The sequence below is a fragment of the Geotrypetes seraphini genome, chromosome 2 (assembly GCF_902459505.1).
Source record: "Geotrypetes seraphini chromosome 2, aGeoSer1.1, whole genome shotgun sequence".
Lineage (NCBI taxonomy): Eukaryota > Metazoa > Chordata > Amphibia > Gymnophiona > Dermophiidae > Geotrypetes > Geotrypetes seraphini.
This window is the reverse complement of record NC_047085.1, coordinates 222,456,720-222,474,972: the sequence shown is the minus strand read 5'-3', so window position 1 is coordinate 222,474,972 and position 18,253 is coordinate 222,456,720. Positions and strand designations below refer to the sequence as shown.

At 47.0% G+C, this 18,253-nt stretch overlaps 1 protein-coding gene across 1 annotated transcript in view; it reads left to right on the top strand.

Annotated features, from left to right (window-relative positions):
* The window catches only part of DROSHA (drosha ribonuclease III), a 318,886-nt gene that overhangs the window by 171,296 nt on the left and 129,337 nt on the right, over positions 1-18,253 (top strand). Inside the window, exons 17-18 of the mRNA XM_033934987.1 lie at positions 15,744-15,851; positions 17,613-17,751. Of these exons, the coding sequence (XP_033790878.1) occupies positions 15,744-15,851; positions 17,613-17,751 (247 nt within the window). The remainder of the gene's footprint in view (positions 1-15,743; positions 15,852-17,612; positions 17,752-18,253) is intronic.

Here is an 18,253-nt window from a genome sequence, read left to right as displayed (position 1 = left end):
AGCCCCGAGATCATCCTGGTGGCCTTCTGCTGAACCGATTCAATTCTGCGCACATCTTTACTGTAATGTGGCCTCCAGAATTGCACACAGTACTCCAGATGAGGTCTCACCATGGCCCTGTACAACGGCATTATGACTTCAGGCTTTCGGCTGACGAAACTTCTATTGATACAACCCAATATCTGCCTTGCCTTAGATGAAGCCTTCTCCACTTGATTGGCAGTTTTCATGTCTGCACTGATGATTACTCCTAAATCTCGTTCTGCTGACGTCCTAGTTAAAGTTTCTCCGTTCAAGAAGTACGTCCTGCATGGATTTCCGCTTCCGAGGTGCATGACCTTACATTTCTTAGCATTGAAGCCTAGCTGCCAGGTTGAGGACCAACTTTCCAATGTAAGCAGGTCCTGTGCCATATAATTCTGTAAACTGCATTCACTTACTATATTACATAGTTTGGCGTCATCGGCGAATAGTGTTATTTTACCTTGAAGCCCTTGAGTCAGATCCCCTATGAATATGTTGAAAAGGAGTGGACCCAGGACCGAGCCCTGCGGCATTCCACTGGTCACCTCCGATGTTTTAGAGAGGGTACCATTAACCACCACCCTCTGAAGTCTGCCACTCAGCCAATCATTGACCCATGCAGTTAGTGTCTCTCCTAACCCCATCGATTCCATCTTGCTTAGCAGCCTGCGGTGTGGGACACTGTCAAAAGCTTTACTGAAGTCCAGGTACACGATGTCCAAAGACTCTCCCAAGTCCAACTTTCTTGTTACCTAGTCAAAGAAGCTGATGAGATTGGATTGGCAGGACCTACCCTTGGTGAATCCATGCTGACTGGGATCCCGAAGATTCCCTTCATTCAAGATCGTGTCCAATTTGCTTTTAATTAGTGTTTCCATGAGTTTGCACACTATTGATGTGAGACTCACCGGTCTATAATTCGCAGCCTCTGCCCTGCAACCCTTTTTATGCAGAGGAACGACATTAGCTAATTTCCAGTCCAGGGGAACTTTCCCCTTACTTAGGGAGAGATTGAATAGCTCAGCCAACGGTTTCGCCAGGACATCGCTCAATTCTCTGAGCACTCTTGGGTGCAAATTGTCTGGTCCCATGGCTTTGTTCACCTTGAGTCTTGCCAGTTCACTGTAAACTTCACCTGGTGTGAACTCAAAATTCTGAAACGGGTCTTCTGTGCTTTGTGTTGCCTTAGAACATAAGAACATAAGAACATAAGCAGTGCCTCTGCTGGGTCAGACCATAGGTCCATCCTGCCCAGCAGTCCGCTCCTGTGGCGGCCCAAACAGGTCACGACCTGTCTGAATCACCAGAAGGGGCCCCCTTGCCACCTTGGTTTCCCATTGAAGTCCTATCTTCCCATCGAAGTCCTAACCCTCCGTTCCATAGCAAAGCAGCAGATGAATCCAGAGACTAGTGGGTATAGCTCACATCGACCAGCAGGTGGAGATAGAGAACTGATTAACAGTTGGCCTTAAAGGCTGGTGTTCCTTCAGTTAATTCAGTTTTGCTCTATCTCCCAGCAGGGTTGGAGCTATCCTTCTAGCTCCTGGTCTCTGCCTGCTGCAGGATAGATGGAGGTGGTGTTCTGTTAGGATTCCTCTGTTGAGACTAGTTCTCTTCAGTAGGTGGGGGTGCCTGGCTGATTGGTGCCGGCTTTGGGAGGTACACCTGGGCCCTCCCAGGTCCCTGCTCCACCCTCCCCTCCGTTGGATAGAGGGGTTCCTTTCCAGGTGCAGGATAGTGGCTGGCTGCTTCATTCCAGTATAAAAAAAAAAAAAAAAAAAATATACAGCCTGCCTGCTAGTACTGAGCCGGGCAGTGGTTAACTCGGCTTCCAGTACGTTTTACCAACGATGGCCTGGCTTCGGGGGTAAGCGGCGGACCGGGTGAGTGTTGGCTTTGCCTTTTTTGAGTGGAGTCGCGTTTCCCGGGTGCCGGGCGTATTAGTGGGCGGAGTCGTCTTCCGGCGGCGTTCGCCGCGTGTGTTCAAAAAAAAAAAAAAAAAAACCCGCGTCGGAGCTTTTTGGCAGGCCGAGGGGGGATGGCTGAAGAGGCTGGTCAGATGTGTTCGCGCTGCGGGAAGCGCCGAACACGAGCGGGGCCGTGCTCTGCCGGGTGCTTGGAAGCACCGGCAGACGACCCGTTTTTGGCGGCTTGTGAGGCGGCCATGTCCCGGGTACGGGACTCTTGCGCAATGTCCCCGCCGCTCGGAGTCGATGCAGGATTCCTGCAGGACTCGGCCACGGAGGACAAACGTGAGGCGGCGGGGGAACAGGCGAGAGCGCTGGTGGCCGGCGCGGCCCCTCCCCTCGGCTCGGAGCAGGGCGGGGGAGTGCCTCTTAGCTGGGGTGCATTTTCACCTGAATTTGTTATGTTGCTCCATCAGGCATTTCAATTGCAGCGCTCGCAGCCTACCCAGCCGGGGCTGGGGGCCGGGCAGGCCCTTGCGGTACCCTCTACCTCTAAGGGGGGGGAGGGGACAGAGGATAGACCCTCGGCAGGATCCCCGGGGCAGTTGCAGGGGGCTAAGAAACGCAGGCTAGTGTCTGCGGAGGCGGTGGATATTTTGCCCAGATCTCCTTTCTCCCTGCCTGAGTCATTGGAGGAAGGGGAGCTCTTGGATTGGGACGCGGAGAGTATCCCGGGTAGAGAGGGGGATGACCCTACGGCTATCCGATTGTTCCATAGAGAGGAGCTTTCTTCTTTTATTACTAAAGCTTTGCAAAGTTTGAACATTGCTCAGGAAGATGCCACGGGGTCCGGTAACCCCCTGATGGCAGGTACCCGTAGGCCGTCTAAAGCCTTTCCGGTCCATGAGGCCATGCAGGAGCTAATCTCGGCGCAATGGGAGGCGCCGGAGGCCAGTTTGCGGGTGGCAAGGGCCATGAGGCTCTTGTATCCGGTCGTTCCGACCGAATTGGACAGGTTTAGATTGCCGAAGGTGGACGCTCTGGTGGCAGCAGTGACTAAAAGAACTACCTTGCCGGTAGAAGGGGGCGTGACACTTAAGGATGCACAGGATAGAAAGGTTGAAGCTTCCCTAAAGATGTCCTTTGAAGTGGCTGCAGTTACCTTACAGGCCGCAATATGCAGTTCTTACGCGGCGCGAGCTTGTCTGCAGTGGTCACAAGGGATGACCGATAATTTGCTGGAGTCTGGAGGTTCTATCCCTTCGGAACTAGCTGATTTGGAGTCCGGCTTGGCTTATTTGGCGGACTCCTTGTATGATATTATTCGGGCGTCTGCAAAACAGATGGCTCTGTCTGTGGTTTCCCGCAGGTCCTTGTGGCTCCGTCATTGGGCAGCCGATGCAGCATCCAAGCTACGGCTGGTGAGACTTCCATTTAAAGGGGGTTTATTGTTTGGAACGGAGTTGGAGAAACTGGTAAAGGATTTTGGGGATACCAAAACGCAGCGTTTGCCGGAGGACAGGGCTAGGCCTCCGGTAAGGGCCGCATCGTCTAGGCCGCGTTTCCGGGATGTTAGGCGGGCCAGGGCTGGTAAGCCTTTTTCCAGGTCTGCATCTGGCCCGTTTTCTGCTTCGAGACCTCGGTTTCAGCAGAGAAGTTCCTTTCGGACGGCGAGACCCTCTTCCGGGCAGTCAGCCCGTACCCCCGCCAGTCGCCCTCCACAATGACGGGGGCTTGGCTCCCTCCGCCCTGCCCTTAGGGGGTCGGCTTTCGGCATTCCGGGCGGAGTGGGCCAAAGTCACGTCCGACCAATGGGTATTGGACATTGTTCGCGAAGGGTACAAATTAGAATTCGCCGCTCCCGTCGTAGATTCTTTCTTGGTGTCCCCGTGCCGTGGTGCGGCCAAGGGAGCCGAGGTCCGCAGGACACTGCAGGGGCTGCTAGATCTGGGGGCGGTGGTACCGGTGCCCCCAGAAGAGGTAGGCCGCGGTTTCTATTCCCTGTACTTCATTGTACCAAAGAAGGGGGGGTCCTTCAGACCAGTACTGGATCTCAAAGGGGTCAACAGATTCCTCAGCGTGCGCCATTTCCGAATGGAAACGGTGCGCTCGGTGATTGCGGCGGTGAGACCAGGCGAGTTCCTCACGTCTCTCGATCTCAAGGAGGCGTACCTCCATATTCCGATATGGCCTCCGCACCAGCGGTATCTGCGGTTTGCGATTCTGGGCCAACATTTTCAGTTTCGGGCTATGCCCTTTGGCCTGGCAACGGCCCCCCGCACATTTTCCAAGGTCATGGTGGTGGTAGCCGCTTTTCTACGCAAGGAAGGGATTCGGGTACACCCTTACTTGGACGATTGGTTGATACGCGCCTCTTCCCGGCAGGAGAGTCGGGCGGTGACGCAGAGAGTGATCTCTCTCCTTCAGTCGTTGGGGTGGATTGTCAACTTTCCCAAGAGTGTTTTGGCCCCTTCGCAGTCTTTGGTGCATCTGGGGGTAAGGTTCGATACGGCTCTGGGGAAGGTGTTTCTACCCCGAGATCGGGGGGAGAAATTGCAGGCTCAAATTCGCCTCCTGCTCGGATCGCCCAGACCTCGCGTTTGGGATTATGTACAGGTGCTGGGCTCCATGGTGGCGACTCTGGAGGTGGTTCCATGGGCCCGGAGCCACATGAGGCCCTTACAGCAGTCTCTGCTCTCTCGCTGGTCTCCAGCTTCTCTGAACTACAATGTCCGTCTCCAGTGGAGTCCTCGAGCAGCTCACAGCATGCGCTGGTGGCTCCAGGACTTGCATCTTTGGAGGGGCATGCCGTTGGCCACACCGGATTGGGTGGTAGTGACAACGGATGCCAGCCTGCAGGGCTGGGGAGCCCACTGCATGCAGACGTCGGTGCAGGGAATTTGGTCTTCCCAGGAGGCTCAATGGCCCATAAACTTGCTGGAGTTAAGAGCGATCAGGTTAGCGCTGCGGGCGTTTCAGGCCCGAGTTCACGACAGACCGACCAGGATCTTGTCGGACAGTGTCACGGCGGTCGCGTATGTCAATCGGCAAGGGGGGACCCGGAGCCTGCAGTTAGCCGAAGAGGCAAGTCATTTGTTTCGATGGGCAGAGATGCATGTTCCGCTTCTATCGGCGGCTCACATTGCAGGGCACGAAAACGTGCAGGCGGACTTCCTCAGCAGAACTCTTCTCGATCCGGGGGAATGGGAGTTGTCGGGTCGAGCGTTCGGCCTGCTAGTCCGTCGTTGGGGGTTGCCAGAGATGGATCTCATGGCCTCTTCCCGCAATGCGAAGGTGCCTCGGTTCTTCAGCCGACGCAAGGATCAGGGATCGGAGGGGGTGGACGCATTAGCTCTCCCGTGGCCTCCGAACTCCCTTCTTTATGTATTCCCACCTTGGCCCATGATAGGGCGGGTGTTGCAACGCATCTCTCGCTTTCGAGGCAGAGTAATCCTGGTAGCTCCGGATTGGCCACGGCGGCCGTGGTACGCAGATCTGATGCTGCTGTCGGTAGGCGAGCAGGTAGCGTTCCAGGTAACTCCGGACTTGCTAACTCAGGGTCCAATATTAATGGACGATCCGGGCCGCTTTGGTCTTACGGCCTGGCTATTGAAAGGGCAAGGCTGAAGAAGAAGGGCTATTCAGAACAGGTGATTTCAACCCTGCTTAAGGCTAAGAGGATTTCAACGTCAGCCTCCTATGCGAGGGTCTGGACAATCTTTGAGGCATGGTGCGGAAGACACGGAGTTGCGCCTTTCCATGCTTCTCTGCCGGCTATTCTTGCGTTCCTGCAGGAGGGCGTAGAGAAAGGGTTAGCATATAACTCTTTAAAGGTTCAAGTATCGGCCATTGCCTGTTACAGGGGCCGGGTGGCTCGCTCGGCTCTCGCATCACAGCCGGACGTGGTGCGTTTCCTCAAGGGGGTTCAACATATCAGGCCGCCGGTTAAGCGAATTTGTCCAACTTGGAACCTTAAGCTCGTCCTTGGGAAATTGCAGGGGGCACCTTTTGAGCCCCTGTCAGCGGCCACGTTGAAAGATGTCACACTAAAGACAGTTTTTTTGGTGGCGATGGCTTCAGCAAGGCGAGTATCGGAGCTGCAAGCACTTTCTTGCAGGGAACCCTTTTTGCGTTTCTCGGAGACTGGGGTGACGGTGCGGACGGTGCCGTCCTTCCTGCCTAAGGTTGTTTCGTCCTTTCATGTGAACCAGAGTTTGTTCCTGCCATCCTTCAGGAAGGATGATTGGGGGAAGCGTTTTTTGTCGGTACGGCTACTGGATGTGCGCCGTATGCTTCTCCATTATTTGGAGGTGACGAATGATTTTCGCCGGTCGGACCATCTCTTTGTCGCGTTTGCGGGGAAAAACAAGGGGATGGCGGCGTCTAAAGCGTCCATTGCGCGTTGGGTCAAGGACGCTATTGCTTCGGCGTATGTGTTGTCAGGGAAGAAGGTACCGGAGCATCTTCATGCTCATTCCACTCGGGCTTTGGCTACATCTTGGGCGGAGTCCGGGGGGATGTCATTAGAGGAGATTTGCCGGGCGGCCACTTGGTCGTCAGGGAATACTTTTTCAAAGCATTATCGGTTAGATGTAGCGGCCCGTTCAGAGGCGAGTTTTGGCGCAGCAGTGCTGGCAGAGGCGGCATTGGCGTCCCACCCAGTTTGAATTTGCTTTGCTACATCCCACTAGTCTCTGGATTCATCTGCTGCTTTGCTATGGAAGGTAAAATTATGGTCATACCTGTTAATTTTCTTTCCTTTAGAAGCAGCAGATGAATCCAGAGCCCCTCCCCAAATGCACGGGCTGGGTGTAGGGGGTTTATGTCATTAGGGTAGCCGGGGCGATAGTTGGTAAGTGTATTCTTTCATGACTGAAAAAAAAAAAAAAAAAAAATTCAATTGAATTAAAATAAAACAGAGAAAAATATCAATGGTATTCAGAAGAGAAAGACAAGGTTTTTACTGGAATGGAGTTTGTGGCTGCTCATTCTCCTTTCGGGATGCTTGGGCAAAGTGCATAACTGAATTAACTGAAGGAACACCAGCCTTTAAGGCCAACTGTTAATCAGTTCTCTATCTCCACCTGCTGGTCGATGTGAGCTATACCCACTAGTCTCTGGATTCATCTGCTGCTTCTAAAGGAAAGAAAATTAACAGGTATGACCATAATTTTACCGTCTTGCACATGCACAACCTGGTTGGGTTTCTATACTTATTACCTGGATACCGCTCTCAGTATTCCACAATCCCTTTATCCCTCAGGAATCCGTCCAATCCCTGTACCGTACTCTGCCTGATCACTTCCTCCGGTAGCGCATTCAACTGCGGACCGTGTCCCGGTGCCTCACAGGTGAAGACTGAGCAGAAGTATTCATTCAGTAGTTCGGCTTTATCGGAATCTGCTTCCACGTAACTTCCGTCCGGTCTTCTAAGGCGTACTATCCCGCCTGTGTTCCTTTTTCTGTCACTAATATACCTGAAGAAGGAGTTGTCCCCCTTTTTAATGTTTTTTGCCAGAATTTCTTCCACTCAAAGTTTTGCCTCTCTAACTGCCATTTTGACCGCTGTAGACCTGGTCCTATATTCTACTTTTGCCTCTCTTTTCTCCGTGCGCTTATAGGAGAGAAACGCTTTTTTCTTCTCCTTAATGAGGTGCGAGATCTCCGCGGTGAACCATTGGGGTTTATTGTTTCTTTGTCGTTTATTTACTGATTTTATGAAGCGGCTAGTTGCTTCATGTATGGTTGATTTCAGTGTTAACCACTTAGCTTCTACATCATCGGTCTCCGCTTGGTCCTGCAGCGTCTGATGGACGAAATCTCCCATGCGTGCAAAGTCTGTGCCCCAGAAATTGAGTACCTTTGTTTTCATGTTTGATCTAGGGAAGCCTTTCCTAAGGTTGAACCATACTATGTTGTGGTCGCTGGAGGCTAGCGTATCTTCTACTGAGACCTCTGAGACGCTTTTCCCGTTGGTGAGTACCAGGTTGAGTATCGCCTGGGCCCTAGTGGGCTCCGTTACCATTTGTTTGAGACGTGCTCCCTTTATGGAGGTTAAGAGCCTCCTGCTACCGCTGGTTGTCACTGAAAATGAGTTCCAGTCTGCATCAGGCATATTGAAGTCCCCTAGCAGTACAGCTTCTCCTCGTAGAGTGATATTCTCTATGTCTTCAATTAATTCTGCGTCCATGTCTTCCAGTTGTCTTGGGGGTCTGTATACCACACCTAGATACAGGCATTTTTCTCTGCCTCTTGCCAGGTTTACCCAGAGGGACTCCCCGGTGTACTTGACATCTGTGATCCTTGTGGTTTTGATGTCCTCTTTAATGTATAGAGCTACCCCCCCTCCTAACCTGCCCTCTCTGTCCTGACGAAGTAGATTGTAGCCCGGTGTAGCCATATCCCACCCATGTGAGTCCGTGAACCAAGTTTCAGATATTGCCACCACATCTAGGTCAGCATTCCTTATTTCAGCCTCCAATTCTAGAATTTTGTTACCTAAACTGTGTGCATTGACATACATGGCCCTCCATATCTTGTGTTTGCTAAGTCCCTGTGAGGCGTATCCTACCCGAGTCGGTGTGACTCCCAAAGAACTGTTTGCAATGTGGGTACTTACCTTGGACATGGAAGCAGAGTTTCGACTCACCTCATCAGGATAATTCCTTTCTGCACTAATATGTGAATGGGTACCCTCCCCCGACTTACCTAGTTTAAAGCCCTGTGAAGCAGGCGGGCTAGTCGGTGTCCGAAGACGTTCTCACCCCTACTGGTCAGATGGAGTCCGACTGGTCCCTGAAGTCCTTGTAGCGCTTCCCCATGGTTTAGGAATCCGAAGTTCATATCCCGGCACCATCCCTGTAGCCACTCGTTCGTCCTCAGGATACGTTCATCTCTGGCTCTTCCCTTGCCTCTAACTGGGAGGATCGATGAGAAAACGTCGTGCTCCCTCCCTGGCAGTGTTCAAATCCAAGCTAAAGGCCCACTTTTTTGAAACTGCTTTCAACTCTTAATTCCCCCTCACTGCTATCAAATACCTATACCCACTATAACCTCCCCAACCCTGAAATGTCCTGTCTAAATTAGATTGTAAGTTCTTCTGAGCCGGGACTGTTTATTGTATGTTAAAATGTATAGCGCTGCGTATGTCTTTCTGCGCATAGAAATAATAAATAGTAGTAATAGTAGAGCTTGGAGGGAGGAAAGGAGATAGATAGGGAGATAGTTGGACCTGGGAGTAGGGAAGGATGGGGAGAGAGAGAGTTGGACCTAGCTATACCCTGGCTTTAATCATGAATAAAAATTTTAATCAAAATGCAGCCCTAATGTTTATGTGTAGTCAACTCTGCCTAAGTGTTTAATTGCACAATTCAGTTAACTGCATAGATGCCCATCGGTCCCATTTTAAAATAATGCATTTGAATAGGTACCAACAATGCTTAACTGCATATCTCATTTCTACATAAATTGGTTATCTGCATGGTGTATAACATTCAAGTATTCACTTTAGCATGTAACCCCATACTGGTGAACTGCATTCCTTATTTTGTATAGTGGATGACCTATACCAGGTGGCACACGTAATTAAAACATCAGCTGCTTGTAGCTGTCTTTGGCTGCAATTTGCTGGTTCTTTGTACATCTCGGTAGTGATTTGTTGGCCAACCTGCCACCCGTCATCATGTGGCTAGTACGCGCTAAAAATGTCTAAAAAGCTTGTAAGACTCATGTTGGCAGAGCATGTTGAAATTATAAAAAGACTTGCAAACAACAAAGAGAACCAATTTGCATTGGGCCTTGGCATAAATGACATTGCTGTTTCACAGATCCTGAAAAACAAAAAAAAGATATTGGGTGAATGGCAGAATAACAGGAACCTGGATAGAAAATGCAGGAGAACAGGAAAAGCTGAAAACATCAAAGATGCCCTGCTACGCTGGCCTGCTCAAGGTCAAAGCTGCCATTCCAGATGAGGAAGGCTGAACAGTTAGATGAGAGTTTAGGTATAATTGACTTCAAAGCAACATCTGGCTGGTTAGAGAAATGAAGGAACCTAACATAAAATTTAGAAAGCAACATAGTGCTCCTTTAACTAAGGTGCGCTAGAAGGTTTTAGTGCATGCTTAGCGCGCGCTACAGTGCTGCATGTGCTAAACGCTAATGCTTCCTTAGAGCTTGCATTAGTATTTTTCGTTTAGCGCGTGGTTTGTACGCGCTAATCTTTTGCAAGCTAAAAACGCTAGCGCACCTTAGTAAAAGGAGCCCATAGTGAAAGGCAAGATGTGGACGATTTTGCTGCTGAATGCTGCTTCCCCCCCCCCGCCTAAGTTTTCCCTTTTTTCATATTAGTATATATGCTTTCTTAATCTTTTGTTATCTGCTGTGAACATAGTTTTAGGGAGCTGGCAGAATATAAAGACTATTACCATTATGGGGGTTTTTCCTGGCTGTTTGCAAAACTTCAGTCCTCGAGACATTTTTAATGCTGCCGAGACTGGGTTGTATGATGGGCAGTTCCTGATGGCACATTGACATTCAAAAGTGTTGAAACACCAGGCTGCAAAGTTGCTAAAAGCTATATGATTTTGCTGTTGGTATGTTGGGGGAGGGTTATTAGGGTGGGCAGACTAGATGGGCCGCGGCCCTTATCTGCCGTCTTTTTCTATGTTTCTATGCAATATAGACGGCTGTGAAAAATCTGAACTGCTTATAGGAAAAAGTAAATACCCGAGGTGCTTCAAAACTGTCAAACTTCCTGTGGACTATGGAGCAAACAAGAATTCCTGGATGACTGCAGACATCTAGAAGGAATAGCTTAAAAAAAGTTAACAACATGTGCTCACACAAAAGAAACATTATAATGATGTGTTACAACTGTGCTACCCACACAGATGACCTGAAATCAACCAATGTCATGTTGCTTTTCTTGCTTCCAAACACTATGTTCCTAATTCAGCCAATGGATCAGGAAAACATTGCAAACTTTATAAAGCAATACAGAACACTGGTGCTTCGCAGTTTGGTGGATGTTATTGATAGTGAGTCAATGTCACATAAAACAGCTGGTGACCTTGCCCAGAACCTGTCGGTGTTGGGCTCCGTTTAATAAAAAAAATCTAATTACATGATATCAAACTTTCACATAAGAATTACCATACTAGGTTAGCTTGATGTTAGATGAGAAGATGGTAAAGCAATTACTCAGACTTATATGAAAAAGAACAAATAATATCTTGATACTTCAGGAACATATTTATTAGAGGGGTACTAAATACACTGGAACCTTGGAATCCGAATGCCTCAGAACTCGAACGCCTTGGATTCTGAACGGGTTTTTTTTCTTAATTTTTGCCCTGGAATCCGAATGCTGCTTTTAATCTGAACTGCAGCTTCCTGTGTCCGCCTGGGAGGGAAGCTTTGGGCTTGCAGTTGCCATTGCCGATCTTGTTTCCTGTGCTGGTAAGGGTCCCGATCTTGCTGTCTGTGCCGGTTGAGGTGCTGATTTGCTGTCTGTGCCGATGGGGGTTCCGATCTTGCTGTCTGTGCCGGTGGGGGTCCTGATCTTGCTGCCTGTGCCGGTGGGGGTCCCGATCGTGCTGCCTGTGCCGATGGGGGTCCTGATCTGGAATTCTTGTTTGCTCCATAGTGCTTATTTGTAATCCTGGTGCCAACAGTGGTTAATCTCTGTCACAGGTACCTGGAAGGATCCCCAAAGTAGCAAAATTCCTTGTTACTTAGCACCCCCCCTCCCCCTCCTCCACTCTTCCCCCTACCCGCTCCTCTCCTTGTGACATGCGCATGCCCCTTGCCTTCCCCTATACCTTTTTTTAATAATAATCCATATTTGGTTATTGACTCACATTTTAGGCTCCTTTTACAAAGGTGCGCTAGCGTTTTTAATGCACACACCGGATCAGCGCGCTCTATAGCGTGCGCTAGCCAAAAAGCTACTGCCTGCTCAAAAGGAGGCGGTAGCGGCTAGCGCGCGGGGCAATTTAGCGCGCGCTATTCCGCGTGTTAAGGCCCTGTTGTGGCTTTGTAAAAAGAGCCCTTGCTCTTTACATTCCATTCCACTGAGGAATTTATGAGCCATTTATCATATCTTATCTCAGCCATCTCTTCTCAGACCTGTAAAGGCTCATGAGGAGAGGGACACCATTGGGGCCCTTTAACAGCATCTTGGCAGCCTGATGCTCCCAGTAGTAAATGTAGTCAGGTTTATTCTGCTATAATTTAAGCGTCATAATATGGCTTTTAGTAGGGACCCATTGCTCATCACAAGTCGTATTATGGTATTTACATAGTAATGAACTGCTTTACTTGTATTTACATGCTTTGCATATTATTATTATTATACACCAGTGGTGACTTAAATATTGCCGTATTTTCAGGACGGTGGCCAGACATCCAAGTTTAGGTGAGCCTGAGTGAAAAGTTATGAGCACGACAACCTCACTGCTTCCCCTGGTATCTCTCCCCTCCTGGCAATTGGGGGGGGAGCACTTAACTCCCCCAACCAGCCCTCCAAGAATCTTTAAATCTTTTAGGTCTTCACCAGCAGTGAGAAGCAACTCCTTTCCCACATTTGCACTGACTCCAAGCTTTCCCTTTGACACAACTTCCTTGTACCATGAACAGGAAGTTTAGTCAGAGGGGAGGCTCAGGCTGGTCACGAGGAGCATGTTGAAGTTGTTGGTCACGGCAGTGAACAACTAGAGGTACGGGAGAAGGGAAGGGGGGCAAGCATGACCGGTGGGAGGTGGGGTGGGGAAAGAGTGCTCTGGGCGCCTCTCACCCTTGCTATGCCACTGAGCGTTGCCAAGTGTACCCAACACTGTTACCTCTTGCACTGAGTCCTGCATGCCACTAGAAACTAGATTTAAATTTGCTCATCATCTTGTTGGTTCCTGAGTCCATTGCTCCATGAAGCTGTCATTTATTCCATCTAGCAACTTTACCTTCCTAGCATTTCCTGATGTAACATTAATCTGGTCTCTACTGGGATAACTGAAATCAGAATCAAAAAAATTAAGAAGAAGGTGGAATAAAACATTGCAAAGCCAAAATAGACAGCTCAAAATATATGATTAAATATTTAAAAATAGAGCTAAAAGGCCTCAGTGAAAGAGGCTCATAACCAGCAAATTCACTTAGAACCCACACTCTTATCACAGGTCAGAAAAAAACTCCACTGTCCTTTTAAATTATCAAACATATGCAAAATATCACTAGAGAACTAATCTATCTTCCAACTTTATAGAAAAAAAAAATCAAAAGGTCCCCACCAAATATTGAAAAAAAATGACAGTCACTTCAGACTCAGAGTCTTGACATCAACTTAATAGGACTTAGCTTTAATATGTAAAGCTTGTTTTAATCAGTGCAATCTTCAGTAATCCCTGCAGAGGCCTCCATTTTGCAATAGCTGTTTCAGCGGAACTCTCTCATCTCCTCTCATGGTAAATACAGTAGCTAATGTGACTTCTCCAGGTCCATCTAACAAACAGAAGATTCAGCAATTACTACACATTTCTAAGCATTCTTTTCTTGCCAGCTTTACAAACCTTGAAATAAGGATGCTCAATAAATGCTGAGTTGCTGTTTTGATGGAGTCCCCTGCTTGTTAGATGGGCCTGGAGAAGACATATTGGATACCGTGTTTTGAAACCTAACCAAAATTGGGGGTTTTCCCATTTTAGACAAAACCAAAAGTGCCACAGAAACTGACCAATTTTGCCTGAAACTAGGTTCTTGTTTTCGACTGAAATAATAATAAAAAAAGGCCTGAGTTTGGTTGTGAACAAATTTATTAAACAATGCTGTACTGTTATGGTTTATTAGTATTTGATGAAACCACCTTTCTAACAATGTACTGTTAAGTCAAGACGATGTACAATGAAATCAACAAAAAGAACTCCATTAAAACAATAGGAAACTATAACATCCATACAATAAAAACATTTAAATTAATGTGCAAATCTCCAAGTCAAACAAGCAAATGTTGTAACCCCAAAATTATAGGTTTTCAGCATTCTCCTCAAGCAAGTTCCTATGCCAATCTGCATTCAGCTGACCTGATGAACTATACAGCTGCTTGTTTGCTACAGTAGTTGGTGGAGTAGACAGGTATTTTGTTGGCAGCTAGTTCCAGATTTAGAAACTGACTTCAGTGCCAATAGCCAAAAATGTTGGTAAAATGGGGCACACATGGCTCTTTTAAATATGTTTCCAGATGTTGTTCATACAGTGGTTCCTGTTCAGTCTCAATGATGTTGGACTCTGCAATGATTGGCATGCTGTCACATGCGTCCCAAAAGGCTGCTCATGTTGATGCAGACCCAGACTGCTGTTGGATAGCTGATGTCTCATGCTCCAAAATGTTTGCATGATCCCTGAATGGTTTAGATTTTGTTGATTGCAGAAATTCTTAAATTTCATCTTTAGCAGCCGCTGTTTCCTGCCTGGTAAGGTATGCATCTTTGAAATGTGGATCCAGAAGCATGACAACAATGGTGTAAGGAGCTGTTTTAACACAAGCAGAACATTTTTTCAAGGCATCATGCAGGGAAACATTCATCTGCTTCAAACCGTGATCATCATAAGAGCTCTGCATCTTGCTCTGCAACATTGCAAAGAGATGCATGCATCATCTGATGATACTTCAAGTGTTGCAGCTTATTGATAAGTAAATGAGGCCACAAGGCCTTAGCTTGAACCTGTACAAAAGCTCATACTCAACCGACCTACAAATATTTTACTGAGTCAAGAGATGTGCTTCACTCCAGGTAAGGAGATGGTTTAAATCGAAGAAAGTCATTTGCAGAGACTCAAGGAGAGTGTCTGGACCGGTCTGGTAAGACTAAAGGAAAGAAAATGATCACTTAAGACATAATTTTTTCTTCCTTTTTGTCCATATCAGCCCAATGCAAAATGAATGGGATGTAGCAAAGCAGTCTCCCTATTAGGATGGAGCAAAATATTAGAAAAGGGAGAGTTCCAAAGGAAACAGAGATCCAGGTTCTTTCAATGATCACCGAGAAAAGGAAAGGCATGAGAGATGTAGCAACCAAACCATTCTCTCACTAATATCAATCTCCATGTGATCTGTTTTAAAATTGGTATTACAGCACTTCAGGGATTGTTAATAGTGCTTTGTTTCAACAGACATTCATGTGAGGAGGTAGATTCTGTGTTTGCACTTGAAGGGGGCCTAAGTAACCCTGTTAGGCTATAAAAATGAAGCACTTAGGTTCTATCCTTATTGTTTGATTTCCCATTGTCAACTTAGCCAGCAAGCACCCCAGGAAGCCTAACTGTGAGAAGTGAGTGGGCTGGTTACATCAGACCTTATATTTATAAGGTATGTCTGATACAGTCACATACTTGTCACTGAATGCTTAAACATTATTTATTTAAAGATATTTATAACCTGCATCTCTAACAGTTCTAGACAGCTTATAATAGACTCCAATAACACCACTTAATCAAATAGGCCTCAGCACCTCTGAGCAGTGAAGGCTTAGGTCAAAATTCTACTTGACCAAGAGAATCGGAGCAGGAGGAAGAATGTGTGAATCATTGGTCTTCCAGAGAGTGTAGCAGATGTGGATCTTTGCTTCTTCATTGATATGACACCTTAAGGTGTCCCTCTGCACCCACCCTCCATGCAAGATATTCAGAAGTCACTTATGGTGGTATTATATTAGAATTGTCTTTTAATTTAATTTTTTTAAAGAAAATATATTGCCTAGAAAATCTCTCCCTGTCATGTTTCATATTTGCTGTCATGCCTTTCCCTTTTTCTTCCCCCAGCATGCGATGATGCTGCCAGTGCTGACCCACCATATCCGCTACCACCAGTGCCTGATGCACTTGGACAGATTGATTGGATACACGTTCCAAGATCGTGCTCTGCTGCAGGTAATTAATGCCCAACCAACTTTGAATATCCTTCTGCTATCATAAAAATAAATGAAGCTAAAAATAAAATGAAATTATATAAATAGAGGCAAGGAAATACCACTGTATAGGGATCCTAAATTCTGCTCAAAATCCTATTTGTTCATGGTTGACTAATTTTTGCTACTTTATTAACCAAAATAAGTTCTGCAGTTGTTGTGTAACTTAAATGTCAAATTTATTCTCAGTGGAGGGGGGAGGGGTCATGTGATGGCTGCTTCCTGAACTGATGCATTTCTCAGCTCTGTGGCTGTCTCCCTTAAAACCCATTTTTAGTCACTTTTCTGGTTATGGAATATGGAGTAACTTACTTGCATTAGGAAGTGCTGACCTCGACATCTTCTGTATTGGGTGCCCCATTATCCCAATAAGGTCACAGCAGCTTATCAGAGAGAGTGGTGAGCATGCCAAAGAAAATGGCTGCAACTCAGACAGAAACAACTTTATTGATGCCAAAGGACTGCATTTAGGTTTCAATCCAGCATTTGTCGCAGCTACTTGATGATAAACTTGTAAAGCTCCACATTTCTATGGAGGGTTAAAAGATTTGGTTGTAGGACAAGCTGTATGGCTACAGCACATGGAAGAGTGTCGGTGCATGAGGACCACAGGGTGAATGAGGAGGGCCAGTTGGGAGCGGTGGAGCCTTGGGTCAAAATTCTACTTGATTGGGTTGAAGACCAAGAGAATCAGGACAGGAGGAAAAATGTGTGAATCATTGGTCTTCCAGAGAGTGTAGTAGATGCAGATCTACTCTCCTTTGTGGAAAATTGGCTGCCTCAGGCCCTTGGTTTCCTGCAAAGTGCGGGGCCGGTGGTGGTGGAGGGAATGTACCATCGGCCAGCGGAGAGTGGAAGGTGGAAAACCACAGCTGGTGCAGGTGTGCTTTTCACAATTATGTCGTGAAGGCTCGACCTTTGAATCTCCATATCCACATTGCTGATTCTATGTGTAAAGGGGGAATGGGGGAACTAGGAATGTGATTAGAAGAGTGATTAGGATTGGAGTTTGTATGAGAAGGAGAAAGTGGACACATATGAGTGGAGTGTTGGGTATGATTTTGTTATGGTGTAGTTGCAGGGGGGCTGTTAGTGTAGGTACGAAGGAAAGCATAGGATACATAGTGGGTTTGTTTGGGGAGGAAGATGGGGTGATGGATGGGAAGGAGTGGGTATTGTGGAAGTTCAGAGCCTTTGACATTGGTTTTTCACCTGCTTGTCTTAGGTGTTCTTGTTCTTTCTACTAGTGTTGCGCTGCAATGGTTCGGCTGGGAGACCATCTTGGCGACCTGTGGGATATGTACTTGCTGACTTCATTTTTTGCTATGAGGATTAGTGATAGGTAGTTTACACTTTACTACTTTACAGGAGGGTGAGTTATGGGTTGTGGGGAGGACAAATGCCAAAAGGGGGGGTTCAGTTTGAGTTTACACTTTACTACTTTACAGGAGGGTGAGTTATGGGTTGTGGGGAGGATAAATGCCAAAAGAGCTGGGTTCAGTTTGAGTTGTATATTTTTATTAGTCCTGTTTACCTATGATTTGTTAAATAGAGTATGCTTTTCTTATTTCTAAGCATTGTTTTTATTGTTTGTTACAGCTGTACTGTCCTTTGCTCATCAATAAAGATTTTTTTTTTTTTAATGACTTATTCTCAGTGAATTGTGATCACAGTTTTGAGTTTCTTATAGTAAAATGGTGGGGTCTCTTCTGCTTTTTTTCAGTTAGCAATGACACATCCAAGCCATCACTTAAATTTTGGTATGAATCCTGACCATGCAAGAAACTCCTTGTCTAATTGTGGCATTCGGCAGCCCAAGTATGGAGATAGAAAAGTCCATCACATGCACATGCGGAAAAAAGGTAAATCACCTTTTTAACAAGGCATGCTTGTGGGAGGTATAATTCAGTACCTTTTTATGGCTGGGCCCAAATTTGTAACTTATCTGCTCCAAGGCCTGGAGTGAGGGTAAGTGGTTCCCATGGAGAAAAGCAAATAAACATTATCAGTGAATGTGGGATGGCAAGTTGGAGGGAGACATTGCTGAACCCCAGGAGCCTAATTTTTTAACATGTTCAGCCTCATCGAACTGATGATGTTGTGGATCTATAGCCATACCCTGCCTGTTTTTCAGTGTCATCAATAAAGGCCCAATCTACCTGCATTTTATGGTGAGTGTGGAATAATGGACCTTTGCTGGTACCGGAAAAGAATAGGAAAAACCGCAGATATAATAGTGCTTGAAGGTAAAAATAAACCCTAAAAACCTTCTAAAGCAAAGTGGACTAGATAAGAGTCCCGTGGACTAGAAATGAGCAGCAGATCACAGTTTACCCATTCCTAATCTAGTAAAAAAGCATTATC